General features: G+C 37.5%; 1 protein-coding gene across 1 annotated transcript in view; it reads left to right on the top strand.

The window, feature by feature from the left end:
- Nucleotides 1-3,877, top strand: part of ALKAL1 (ALK and LTK ligand 1) — a 29,652-nt gene extending 25,775 nt beyond the window's left edge. Inside the window, exons 4-5 of the mRNA XM_025175627.2 lie at nucleotides 1,316-1,392; nucleotides 3,382-3,877. Of these exons, the coding sequence (XP_025031395.1) occupies nucleotides 1,316-1,380 (65 nt within the window). The 3' untranslated portion in view covers nucleotides 1,381-1,392; nucleotides 3,382-3,877. The remainder of the gene's footprint in view (nucleotides 1-1,315; nucleotides 1,393-3,381) is intronic.
- Nucleotides 3,878-14,131: the final 10,254 nt, after the last annotated feature.

Genomic DNA, 14,131 nt, shown 5'->3' with positions numbered 1-14,131 from the left:
TTCTTCTCTAATCCCTCATTTATGCTGGGAGTGGCTGCCTCCAGTGATATAGCTCATAGCATCATTGGGATGTGCAAGCCACTTCCTCACTATAACATAATAAGCCATGAAGGATATTCTCAATTGTGTGCTGAATCATCTCTCAATAACTGCAAAATCTGGCAAGCTTTTCCTTTAAGAAAACAAAACTTATGAAGAACTGAGATTTAAACTGATAATATGTGGTCACTAAGATTAGACAACAACTTGATAGCACATAATCAATCAATCAATCAATCAATCAATCAATCAATGTGGGTATAATGATATAGCCTTAGAATGTAATCCTGTATCTTCTTATTGGGCTGTTGTTCTTATTTATCGCAGTGAAAATTACTTTTGAGAACCCATACAGAAACTTTCACTGATTGTTAACTGATATTTAATAAAAATCAGTAATTTGATCTCTTGTATTTTTAAATGTGGCATCCTCAATTATCTCCTAGTCTAAAGTACTACAGTCAAAAGCCATGAACATTTTTCTTTAATTGAAAAAATAGAGATAGTATAAGTTAGTGTCACTTTGCAGTCCATCTATAAAATTATTTTATTAGGGGTGTGCTAAATAGTTCGTATCAACTGTTCTCTGTACAGAACAGTTATGTTGGGGTGGTTCATTGCCAAAACAATATATGTACATTTTGTATGAATGCTGAATGAAGAATGAATGCAGACTGAAATGTCACTTTTCTGGGAAGAAATTGTTTGGGAGGAGGAGGAGGTGGTAAGAATTGAAAAAAGTTAAGTCTGAGTAGCTTCATAGAAAGGAGGGAAGGGAAGGGAAGGGAAGGGAAGGGAAGGGAAGGGAAGGGAAGGGAAGGGAAGGGAAGGGAAGGGAAGATTGAAGGTGAGCAGGCCAGTGAGATATGCCATGCTGGGGCATCACAGCAGCCGAGGAAAAGGAAGACACTAGGAAAACCAGCAGGGCTGATCGACCAGTGGAATATTTTGCATTTGGGAATAGGCAAAGTAGAGGAGGAAAAGCAATGTATTGTTTCTGAAGCAAGGGAGAGAGGAGCACCAGCTTTGCCCTAAGTGCCCCATAAAATAATTCTGAGTTCTCTGCAAATTTTATTTCTGCCAGACGATGGCCAATTCAGAAAACCAGAATTCTGACGAGTACTTCCTAGTCATGAACACCTTTGTACTTTATGTATTTAAAAAAAAAAACTTTTCTATTCTGAAATTGAAATTGAAATTAAACAAAGGTTCTCTTCAGGATTTAGCCACCTGTTACTAATCAAAACTAACAATTTGCTTCTGTCATTTTCAATAGATTATAAAAGATGTGCAAGATTGCTGACAAGATTGGCAATGAGTCCACTGTGTACACAGTCATAGGAGGACAGTTAGGTAAGCATTTATTTAAACTTTTTATAGCCAAATTATTAGTTTGATCCTTTTAGCTGTTTTTTATCAGAAATCAAACAATGGTGAGTCAGGTTATGAATTATTTCTTTATATTGAATATTGCTGGCTTCCTACATCTTTACTTGCAGTGGTACCGATTAGTAGTTTTTTGTGTGCATCTTCCAGAGATAAAGCACCATATGAGAGCAAACTTGCCATAGTTCAATTTCATGAATCGTTTTAAAAAATGCAAAGAACTACCACAAGCTTATGACAAAGGGGAGAGGAGATGTTGATGACTCACTTCATGATTTATTCCCAGTGAAAATAATAATTATCCATGTGTTTTTGAATTCAGTTCTCATAGACCCCCACTAACATGCCCAGAATTCAGGGATTATAAACTTCTAAAGATTCACTGTTAATATGCATGTATTATCTTTAGTTTATATATCAAAATTTTGCTTAAAATATTGGGAAAATAATTGAGCACATAGAAAGCTCCAAACAATATGAAAAGCTCCAAACTATATGAAAGCTCCAAATCTTATGAAAAATAGTTTTCATTTGAAATATAATAAAAGTAATTAACTTCATGATATTCAATGTCTGTATACTGTTCAGAATGAGATACATTTGATGAGCGGTTAGATTGTTTTCCCCTTGAGTTTAAGTATTTGATTCTGCAAAATGCATATTGGATGCTAAACCCAGTGGAAAGAGACCAGTCACAATATCTATCTGCCCGTCTGTCAGTCTGACTAGCTCATTGTACAGTGAGATGGGCGGCATATATAAATCCGGAAAATAAATAAATAAATAAATAAATAAATAAATAAATAAATCTATTCACTCATGCCTAGCTTCTCATGGTATAGCACAGTCCTTCAGGGGAATATTTTCTTCACAAAACCACCCTTGCGAGGATTGGAAGCTGTCCTCTATAGAGATAGATGGCAACCATAATGGACTATAGTGCTAACATGACTATGTTCAAACCTGTTGCCTGGCGTGTGGCTCTAATATGGTGCTATGAGAGCTGATACATCTGCTATAGAAAAGTGGCATACAACTTTCTCAGTTATCAAACACAGTGTGAGGTGGATTAGAAGAATTAATAGGCAATGATTAGCTTTGGTCTGCATTGTTTACAAGGGCCTAACAGTATCTAGCTGACCTTGGCTGATCTTAGAAACTAAGCAGAATTAGCTCTAATTGGAATTTGTATGAGGAACTATCTTGGAAGTCCCCAGCTGAGGCTAGAATAACACACTGAAGAAAGCAACATCCTGGAAAAAAGCAATAATAGACCGCTTCTGCCTCATGCCAAGAAGGCTTCATGGATGTGTCCATATAATCCCAGGAACTGAAATTGACCTGAAAACAGCTTTACATTTTACTTGAGTTTGGAGGCATTTCAGAAGTTCAGAAGTTATTGTCATTGAAGTCCATTGCCTAATTTAAGTGACTGAAGTATTTGGTATGCTATCATTGTATGCCATGAGTTTTCTTCTACATACATTTCAGGGCTATAGGAGGAATCTATTGATATATTAACTTTGCTGATGTTGCAGCAATAAATATTTTATACCTTTGAGATACACATTTACATACTGCACTAACATGTAAGTCTCTTATTTTTTAAAAAAAGGAATGGCATTGTAGCAGAGGACTCTTCACATAAACTATTTGCATTTACATGTAGGGTTGGAATAAGAATGTAAATGAATTCAATTATGTATGCAAATTTGTGAATCCTAAAAAAGGCCCATTCAGGAGAGCTTGCTGTTCGCAAAGTTGTTCATATTTTGGCTCTGACCTAACCTTATATATGTATTTGGTCTGTGCTGTTTCTTCTCTGTATACCTGCTGAATATTGAGCATCATCTAATGTAGCCATAGTTTGAAACCTTCATTTAAAAATATAGGAATAATTCTATAAAATATCTTTGTTTTCTATTGACTTTCATTATTGAATTATTATTAAATTAGGTGGACACCTCTGTGATGACTGATCTTTCAGACATTCCTGCTAACACTGAACTCTGGTTTGCCGAGAAAGTGCCTTGAAATCTGTCCCAAGACAATAGAGAAGATATCCTGTGCTTTTTGATTTATAAATGTTTGGTACTAGATACATTTTATTTTCATATATGTTGGACATTCCATACCTCTGTGAAAGGAACATATTTTATTTGAATTTGTAAATTTGCTGCCTATATCTCAAATCAGCCAATTTATTTAAATATATTGTATATAATGACTACTAATATGCTAATTAACTGTTTTAATTATATGCAGGGAATTAGTTGATGTTTGCTGTTATCTTGTTTCATTGTATGTACACTATTTTGCTCAGGCTCTTATTTTCATTATTTGCACTAACTTGAAATTCAGAAGTCTCTGTAACTGAAAAAGCTTCAAGAGGAATGGTTTACTTTCAGTAGAAAATGTTTTATATTATGAAGCTTTGAATTAAGTATGTGTATGTGTGTATGTGTGTAGTATATGTGTGTGCGTGTGTGTGTATATTTTGCACATCAGAGCAAAATGCACATAAATGCTTTATAAAAATTAACAGGATTAGCATCAGTTACATTTGTACTGGCACTTACGGAAAGAATTACAAATAATGTAAATATAAAAGACTGGAAGACTGCAATGCAGCTTTGGTGAAATAAAAACAAAATTAAAGGTATTAACATTTTATGTTCTTATTGAAATGTTGGATGAAATTCAGATGTCTTTGATACATTTTAAATGCAGATATGGGAAAGCATATTGAATTTGAGTATCACTGTAATACTGGTGTGATACTTGGTTATCTATTTTCTACAGCTATTTCAGATTTAAAGGTCTTAATTTTATATACAGGCAAAGGGTAAGGACTATGATGCATCGCTGTAATACATAGCCATCAATGGCTGTATTAAAACAAATCCATTCTTAAAGCCAGCCAACAAAGAAATGTTTAACGTTTTTGAGGAAGAAACTAAGGTTCTAGTTCTGTGAACCTGAGGGCAGAAATAAGGGCCTAAAACTGGAATGGGAGAACATTTATTGGGTAGGTCTGACAGAATTAACAAGCAATTCTAAGATTCACAGAGGTAGATATCAGGCATTGCTTGGACAGCTAGTCAGGCTTATGACTATAGTGCTATAAAATGCCTTTAGTGTAAGAAAGATTTTAGAAAACTGTTTAAGATTACTAAGTATATTTGATGGTCAGAACCAAAATTACAAAGTAAAATGTTTATTTTCAGCAGACAAACTAATATTGCTAAACAATGTTAATGTCTAGCTAATATCTCAATGGAAACAAGGTGTGATAAGATCTGATGTAAAGTATGCCTAAGAAAGTTTCTGAGAAAACCCATAATACATTGATCATTATTCAATGAATAATGGTAGGATTTTATTATTTCTATAAGAGATAAGCTTCCTTGTAACACTCTGCATTATAAATGATAGGAGAGTTAAAATTTACCAGGATCATGTACATTTCAAATTTAATTAATAAAATCAATCTTTAAAACATAATAAAAAAATAGTGCAGGTTGGGGATCAAAGTGTGAATTATTGGTGTCAAATATATAGGTTAAACTTAGAAAATGAAAGAAAGTAGATGTGACAGGAAGATATGAACTGAAAAACAAAACAATCAGAGTGTAGGCTTAGCATGAGAAACTATTTCATATATTTAACTTACATGAAAGAGAGGTTGGGGATTCAGAGACATTGCAAATTCTAAAATGGAAAAAAAAAATTAACATTTCAAACAAAAAAAACAAAAGACTTTCAAAATAGGCTTTCATGCCAAAGCTTGAAAGGCCAAAACCAAACCAAACCAAACCATGGGCAACAAAATAAGATATATGGCAGCTGAATGCAGTCTTTAATGTAAAATGAGAAAAAATCAGGAAAGATATACCAAGTAAATGTTGGAATATAACTAGAAAAATGAAAAATATTTTTAAGAAAATCAGAAACCTCACAGAAAATTTTCCACTAAAGTAGGAATACTTGAAAATAATCATGGAATAGATCTGAGAGAGGCAGGTGAGGTTAAAGGAAGAGATGATAAAAGATGATATAGTCTTTAGAGTACTGTAAAGACTACAATTAAACCCCTTTACAAATGAGAATAACAGAAACATTTTAAGAAGAAACAACTCCACTATAAAGAGAGGTATCCTATATAATAGACCAGCTGTCAAATAGGAAAGTTCTAGATGCAGATGAAATACCAGCTGAACTATTTAAAGCAGGAAGAGGAGAAGCAGCGAAAGTGCTGTCAACAAAGTGATCATGACAACAAATATGGAACTTGCACTTTGAGGCTGGAAAAAATCCATCTATATGCATACACTGAAGAAGAGTCATGCAAGAGAAATACAGTTTGGGCCCCAGAATTGGAGACTTTTTGTTCTTGACTCTGACTCAGTGCACAATTTAGGGGTCCTTCTGGACTCAGAGCTCCTGCTCAAGGAGCAGGTGGCAGCTGTGGCCAGAGGGTCTTTGCACAATTTTGTGTGCCAATTATACCACTTCCTGCTCATGGTCACCCACAACTCAGTCGCCTCCTGATTGTATTATTGCAATATGCTCTGCCTAGAGCTGCCCTTGCAGACATCTGGAAACTACAATTGGTCCAGAATGTAGGAGCATTGGTAGATATTGTATGGGTACTTCTCACTATGCCAACATGACACCACTACTCCACGAGTTGTACTGTCCTGGTATAATTCAAGGTGCTGGTTATCAATTTAAGCCCTACATGGCATAGGACTGGGTTGAGGGACCCCTTTTTCCTTAGGGCAGTTGCCCACCCAACACACTTGGATAGAGAGACCATATTCTGGGTCCCTTCATTGAAACAGTGCCATCTTGTGGGACCCGGGAGACACACCTTCTCAATGGCAGCTCCTATTTATGGAATGCCTTCCTCCTTCCATACAGTTGGTCCTGATCCTTCTGCTCTTTAGAAAGGCTGTCAAGACCTGTCTCTTTCCCCAGGTTTTTGGGCTGTGATGTGCTGGAGCTCCAATTGGTTGATGGTGATACTCAGTTTGGATCGCCATTTTATTGTTTTACTGTTTAATTGTTTCATGGTTGCTTGTTAGTATATATATGTTTTACATTCTTTTTGTAGGTTTTGCTTTTTCTTTTTCTAAGGTGCCCAGAGTCACCTTGGTTGAACTGGGTGGTCATATAAATGTTTTAAATCAAGAAATAAAGAAATCATTTCACTAATTCCTCATGCAAGCAAAGTTTTGCTTAAGATCTTCCAAGAAGAATAGAGTCAATATACAAAGTCAGAAATGCGAAATGAACAAGCAAATTTCAGAAAAAGGCAAAGAGACACAAGGCCAAATAGCTAATAGGAGTTTGATAATGGGCAGACAAAGAGTATGTAATGAGAAGAAAGATGTTTACTGTTGCTTCTACAACTATAGCAGTGTAACCCTAACCCTAACCCTTTGTGTAGACCATGCCAGGACATAGAACAGTGTGTGTCAGAACACTGATCATTCTGTAAAATCTTTACAATAAATGAACTTACTATAAGAACTAAATTTAGAAAACTGGAGTGGTTCAAAATAGGAAAGGAAGGGATGGATATTGTTTCTATATCTATTTGATTAATATAGATATGACAGCTGGAGTAAAAATTGGAGATTGAAATGTTAAGAGTTTCAGATAAAGTTATATCCCTTTGTTAGCTGAAAATAAAATAGAAGAGCTCATTACAAAAGTAAAGATGGAAAGTGAAAAACGCTTGTCCATAATATTTGCGTATAAAATCTAAGAAAAGGAAGTTGTTATAATTTCATATAACAGCTATACTAATAATAATATTTCAGATATTCCAATCAGCACTACACACACACACACACACACACACAAAGCCACATTGTTGTTGTTGTTGTTGTTTAGTCGTTAAGTCGTGTCCGACTCTTCGTGACCCCATGAACCATATTGCGCCAGGCCTTCCTGTCCTTCACTGCCTCCCTGAGTTTGCTCAGTTTCATGCTCATTGCTTCAGTGATGCTATCTAACCATCTCATCCTCTGCCGTCCTCTTCTCCTTTTGCCTTCAATCTTTCCCAGCATCAGGGTCTTCTCCAAAGAGATCTCTCTTCGCATTAGGTGGCCAAAGTATCTGAGCTTGAGCTTCATTATCGATCCTTCCAATGAGCAATCAGGGTTGATTTCCTTTAAGATTGACTGGTTTGACCTCCTAGCAGTCCAGGGGACTCTCAAGAGTCTTCTCCAGCACCACAGTTCAAAGGCATCAATTCTTCGGCGCTCGGCCTTTTTATGGTCCAGCTCTCACAGCCATACATTACTACTGGAAAAACCATAGCTTTGACTATGCGGATCTTTGTTGGCAAGGTGACGTCTCTGCTTTTTAATATGCTATCTAGGCTTGCCATAGCTTTCCTCCCAAGGAGCAAGCGTCTTTTAATTTCATGGCTGCAGTCTCCATCTGCGGTGATCTTGGAGCCCAAATAAATGAAGTCTGTTACTGCTTCCATTTCTACCCCTTCTATTTGCCAGGAATTGATGGGTCCAGATGCCATGATCTTAGTTTTTTTAATGTTGAGTTTCAAGCCAGCTTTTGCACTCTCCTCTTTCACCCTCATCAAGAGGCTCTTTAGTTCTTCTTCACTTTCTGCCATTAGGGTGGTATCGTCCGCATATCTGAGGTTGTTGATGATTCTCCCTGCAATCTTAATTCCGGCTTGTGATTCTTCCAGCCTGGCATTTCTCATGATGTACTCTGCATATAGGTTAAATAAGCAGGGTGACAGTATACAGCCTTGTCGTACACCTTTCCCTATTTTGAACCAATCGGTTGTTCCATGACCGGTTCTAACTGTTGCTTCTTGGCCCGCATACAGATTTCTCAGGAGACAAGTAAGGTGGTCTGGTACTCCCATCTCTTTAAGAATTTGCCACAGTTTGTTGTGATCCGCACAATCAAAGGCTTTTGCATAGTCAATGAAGCAGAAGTAGATATTTTTCTGGAACTCTCGTGCTTTCTCCATGATCCAGCGAATGTTGGCGATTTGATCTCTAGTTCCTCTGCCTCTTCGAAACCCAGCTTGTACATCTGGTAGTTCTCGGTTCATGTATTGCTGAAGCCTAGCTTGTAGGATTTTGAGCATAACCTTGCTAGCATGTGAAATAAGTGCAATTGTGCGATAGTTTGAGCATTCTTTGGCGTTGCCCTTCTTTGGAATTGGAACGTAAACTGACCTTTTCCAATCCCGTGGCCACTGTTGCGTTTTCCAAACTTGCTGGCATATTGAGTGCAGCACTTTAACACCATCATCTTTTAGTATTTTAAATAACTCAGCTGGAATACTGTCATCTCCACTAGCTTTGTTGTTAGCAATGCTTCCTAAGGCCCACTTGACTTCACTCTCTAGGATTTCTGGCTCAAGGTCAGTGATCACACCAGCGTGGACATCAGGGACATTAAGATCTTTCTTGTATAGTTCTTCTGTGTATTCTTGCCACCTCTTCTTAATCTCTTCTGCTTCTGTTAGGTCCCTGCCTTTTTTGTCCTTTATCATGCCCATCTTTGTACTAAACGTTCCTTTGATATCTCCAATTTTCTTGTAGAGATCTCTAGTCTTCCCCATTCGATTGTTTTCCTCAATTTCTTTGCATTGTTCATTTAAGAAGGCCTTCTTATCTCTCCTGGCTATTCTCTGGAAATCTGCATTCAGTTGCTTATATCTTTCCCTTTCGCCCTTGCTTTTCGCATTCCTTCTTTCCACAGCTATTTGTAAAGCCTCATCAGACAGCCATTTTGCTTTCTTGCATTTCTTTTTCTTTGGGATGGTTTTAGTTGCTGCCTCCTGTACAATGTTACAGACCTCCGTCCATAGTTCTTCAGGCACTCTGTCTACCAAATCTAATCCTCTAAATCTATTCATCACCTTCACTGTGTACTCACAAGGAATATGATCTAAGTCATACCTGAGTGGTCTAGTGGTTTTCCCTACATTCTTCAATTTAAGCCTAAATTTTGCAGTAAGAAGCTCATGATCTGAGCCACAGTCAGCTCCTGGTCTTGTTTTTGCTCTCTGTATAGAGCTTCTCCATCTTTGGCTGCAAAGTATATAATCAATCTGGTTTCGGTATTGACCATCTGGTGATGTCCATGTGTAGAGTCGTCTCTTGTGTTGTTGGAAAAGAGTGTTTGCTATGACTAGCTTGTTATCTTGACAGAACTCTATTAGCCTTTGCCCTGCTTCATTTTGTACTCCAAGGCCAAATTTGCCTGTTATTCCGATTACTCCTTGACTTCCTACTTTAGCATTCCAATCCCCTATGATGAAAAGGACATCTTTTTGGTGCTAGTTCTAGAAGGTGTTGTAGGTCTTCATAGAAGTGGTCAACTTCAGCTTCTTCAGCATCAGTGGTTGGGGCATAGACTTGGATGACTGTGATATTGAATGGTTTGCCTTGGATACACACTGAGATCATTCTGTCGTTTTTGAGGTTGTACCCCATTACTGCCTTTCCCACTCTCTTATTCACTATGAGTGCAACTCCATTTCTTCTAAGGGTTTCTTGCCCACAGTAGTAGATATAATGGTCACCCGAATTAAATTCACCCATTCCCGTCCATTTCAGTTCGCTGATTCCCAAGATGTCGACGTTCAATCTTGTCATCTCATGTTTGACCACATCCAGCTTGCCTTGGTTCATAGATCTTACATTCCAGGTACCTATACAATATTGTTCTTTACAGCATCGGACCTTCTTTTCGCTTCCAGATACATCCACAGCTGAACGTCCTTTCGGCTTTGGCCCAGCCGCTTCACTCTTTCTGGAGCTACTTGGAAATGCCCTCCGCTCTTCCCCAGTAGCATATTGGACACCTTCCGACCTGAGGGGCTCATCTTCCGGCGTCATATCTTTTAGCCTTTTAACATTGTCCATGGGGTTTTCTTGGCAAGGATACTGGAGTGGGTTGCCATTTCCTTCTCCAGTGGACCACATTTTGTCAGAACTCTCTGTCATGACCTGTCCGTCTTGGGTGGCCCTGCACGGTATAGCTCATGGCTTCACTGAGTTACGCAAGCCCCTTCGCCACGACAAGGCAGTGATCCATGAAGGGGCACAAGCCACATACTGAACATTAATACTTTGGGTAATGTCTCATAATGTGATTTTATTTCTTTTTCCATTTATTTCTTTTTATGTCATGGATTTATAGAGCTGTCTGTCTAACAAAGTGACTCTGGGCAGTATTATGTAGGTCACTGATTACTGTTTTTAATAGTTTAAATTATTATTATATTTTATAAATATATAATTTATATATAAATAAATACTTGCACCCTTTCCTAGATTGGGACGCCCTTCGGAGAGTCACTCATCCCCTAGTCACCTCATGGCTTGACTACTGCAATGTACTATATGTGGGGCTGCCTGGAACTTCAAAGGATCCAGAATGCAGCAAAACAAGCAATGATGGGCATGCCTTGTTAAGCCCATGTATCACCTCTGCTTCGTGAGCTGTCCTGGTTGTTGGTTTTTTCCAGGTGCCATTCAAGGTGCTGGTTGCTACCTATAAAGCCCTACATGGCATAGGGCCTGGTTACTTGTCTTCCATTTCATCTGCCTGGCCAATTCGATCCTGGAGGGTTGGCATGCGCTGCATTCCTTCAATTAAACAATGTCATCTATTGGGACCCAGAAATGCATCTTCTCTGTAGCAGCACCTGCCCTCTGGAATGAAGTTTCCCCTGTGATCCAGATGGTCCCCATTCTGCTGTTGTTTGGAAGAGTTGTGAAGACCTGGCTGTTCATCCAGGCCTTTGGTGAGGGAGAATCAGACCACGCATTTCATCACACTTGCCATCTTTTATCCTTATCTTTTATCTTTTATTGATTTGATTGTAATTTCTTTGTTTGATTGTTGTGAGGTGCCCAGAATTGAGAGTCAGGTGACCAGTTTGGTCAAGGAAAAAATAGCAAAGACCTTTTTTAAAGATTGGAAGCCTTATATGGACTTTTTGTTGAAAGAAGAAAAGACTGAATTGATGATTTATGGGTTTGAGAATTAAAAAGGGTTAAAGAGAAAGGGGAAAAATTAAGATGGTAATTACTCAATGGAAAGAAGGGTGGAAGTCATAATTCTGTTTTCTTCCTTTTTTCACTTCCTTTTTTTCTTATATTCTATTTTCTTTTTTTTCTCTTTCATATTTTTCTTTAATCTTCTATACCTTTATTGTATTGAAAAATTTTAATAAAAGCATTTTTAAAAAAGTCAAGTGGCATACGTTTAATAAATTATCATCATCATCATCATTATTAAATCATACTGTACAGAAAACATTTCTTTTGAATCCTGCTGTTAGATGTTTCTATATTTTGCTATTACTAATTAAGCAGCCATTAATTACAATACAAATTAATGCTGCTGTACTTTTCAAATTTATATCCTTACAGAAAAGAATGACAAAAGCCCTAAATATGATGTGTTCTCTATTCTTTAATTAGTAATTCTTTGATTAATAATTAATGCAATTTCCTGAATATTATATTCCCAAATGTTCTAATAATTAGACATTAGTACCACATAAGTAAAAAGGAATATTTGTCTTGATAATCACTCCAACGTGTAGTCGTCCTTGTTTTTAATGCGTATGAAATGTTACCTGAGGTATAATGCCAACTATTAAAAACCTTTAAATGCATTTTCTACCACATTTTTGAGAAGGAACCCAAAAATGCTTTTTCTATACTTATTCTCATATTTCTTTTTTAGTATCTATTTCCCCTATCTTCTTCAAAAGTTGTTGTATTTATAATGTATACAGTTTTGAATAATTTTTTGTACAATTAAAATATATACTAAGCATGTGTTCAAATTCTGTAAATGGTCTATTAGCTTAGATAAAACGGTTCAGTCTGCTTCTATTTTAACCAATTTAATTCTCTTCAAATTTAAAACTTTAGCAGAATGTTTAAAAAGTTCTATTTTCTTTAGAGTCCTTCTTGGCAGTTATTCTGCTCCTGTAGCTCTATACTGGTTGGGGGTTTGGAAGAATTAACAAGGCAAGTTGGATCTCAGCTGAGAGACTGTTCCAAAGAGCATGTTACAGAAGCGAGGTATTACTAGCAGCTTCTCACAAGACAACTGTATTGTCTAGGTTGCTTCAGGTTAAAGAATGTGATCCTGAAAGTATCTAGGTAACAAGGCTATCTAATCTACGTGCCAAGATTATTGAAAGCAAGCCTAGGAACTGTAGAATAGGTGTGATGTACTTTTAGCAACTTGTGTCAGCTATCAATTACCCCTGCATTTTGGACCAGTTTTAGCTTCTGTGCAGTCTTCAAAGGAAACCCTTTGTATAATGCATTGCAGTAGTCCAGTTCCCCAGTTTATCAGCCAGAAAACATCTGAACCCAACAGAGGTTTTAGCTGGTGGTCAACCTCAACTGAACCAGGATCTGATTCAGCCACAGCAAAGGGCAATGTGTCCAGAACACAAAACAAGTACTTCAAGATAAAGATGAGGTCTAACATGTGTCAGGCCAGAGATTACTTATGACAAGCCCATGATTAACTGTGCTAGATCCAGCAACTGAGGATATGGAGATTGAAATCCCCCAACACCATCAGAAAAAGGGGCTCGAATGCTAGCATTGAGACCAAATGCAAAAGTCCAAGTAGGGACCCTGGTGGGCATCAGCAGGATGCTCCTTTGGCCCAACTTAACAGTCATAACTCAAGAACAGAGTCCTTGATCATAGATAAGGTCTCCCTGAAGATCAATCCCCCCATCCAAACACTCACATACACCATAGGTTTGGCATCAAGACTCCTGAAGGTTCTGAAACCAGGAAGGTAGACCTCTGACAGGACATCACCATCCTTGTCCACCCCAATCTCTAATAATACCTGCTTATCCACCACAAAATCATGGATGAATGAGTTCTTATTCCAGACAGTCATGACATTTACTATCAGCAGCTTGAGACCAAGGTCATCAGTAATCTGATCACCAGGTCCCCAGAACAGCATGACCAGCCTTGAAGTGAATATTGACAACAGGTTGGCAAGCTTCTTTCCCCTGGAAACACCTACTCAGTACCTGATTCAATAGGACCCAGTTTCCCAACTAACAATGTGTAAAGTCCATAATGAAGTGAACAAAGCAGTTCTGGGAGAATCTGCTTTAATAAAGGTCTAATAGGTTGTATTCACACAATATATTTATCTGTGGTTATAAGAACATGATTTTTTCAGATAACTCACATTTCTGGATTTACAGAATATTAAATATAGGCAGGTTATACCAACTGGATTTTCACAATACACTGGGCTAAAGTGTGTGCTGCGCAGTTGAAGTTCTAATTGTGCATTCTAATTGTGCCAACTCTCAACAGAGAAGGAAAACTGGAATTCATGTATGAGTAGGAAATAATCCAGAAGTGAAGACTAGGTAATCTTAGCTGTATGCTTTTAATTTTTTCTTTGGCACTAAATTCTTTCAAACTATGCACATCTTTCTTCTCTTCTTTTTCCTCCATTTGATATATTATTTGTGACAGAATTGCCAAATCAACAGAAGTTGCAGGGAACACACTGCATATTATCCATCAGTTGAACATATTTCCATCTGTGTTGAAGATGAAAAGAGACCTCATGGGATGAAAGCAAGCAAAATAGATACCTGATGTGTAAGACCCCATTAGGCTTTTGTGTCTGT

This window comes from Python bivittatus, unplaced genomic scaffold (assembly GCF_059951505.1).
Source record: "Python bivittatus isolate LINGU-HERP-01145 unplaced genomic scaffold, Pbiv_v1 ctg000840_np1212, whole genome shotgun sequence".
Taxonomy (NCBI): domain Eukaryota; kingdom Metazoa; phylum Chordata; class Lepidosauria; order Squamata; family Pythonidae; genus Python; species Python bivittatus.
This window is presented reverse-complemented; position numbering and strand designations above follow the sequence as displayed.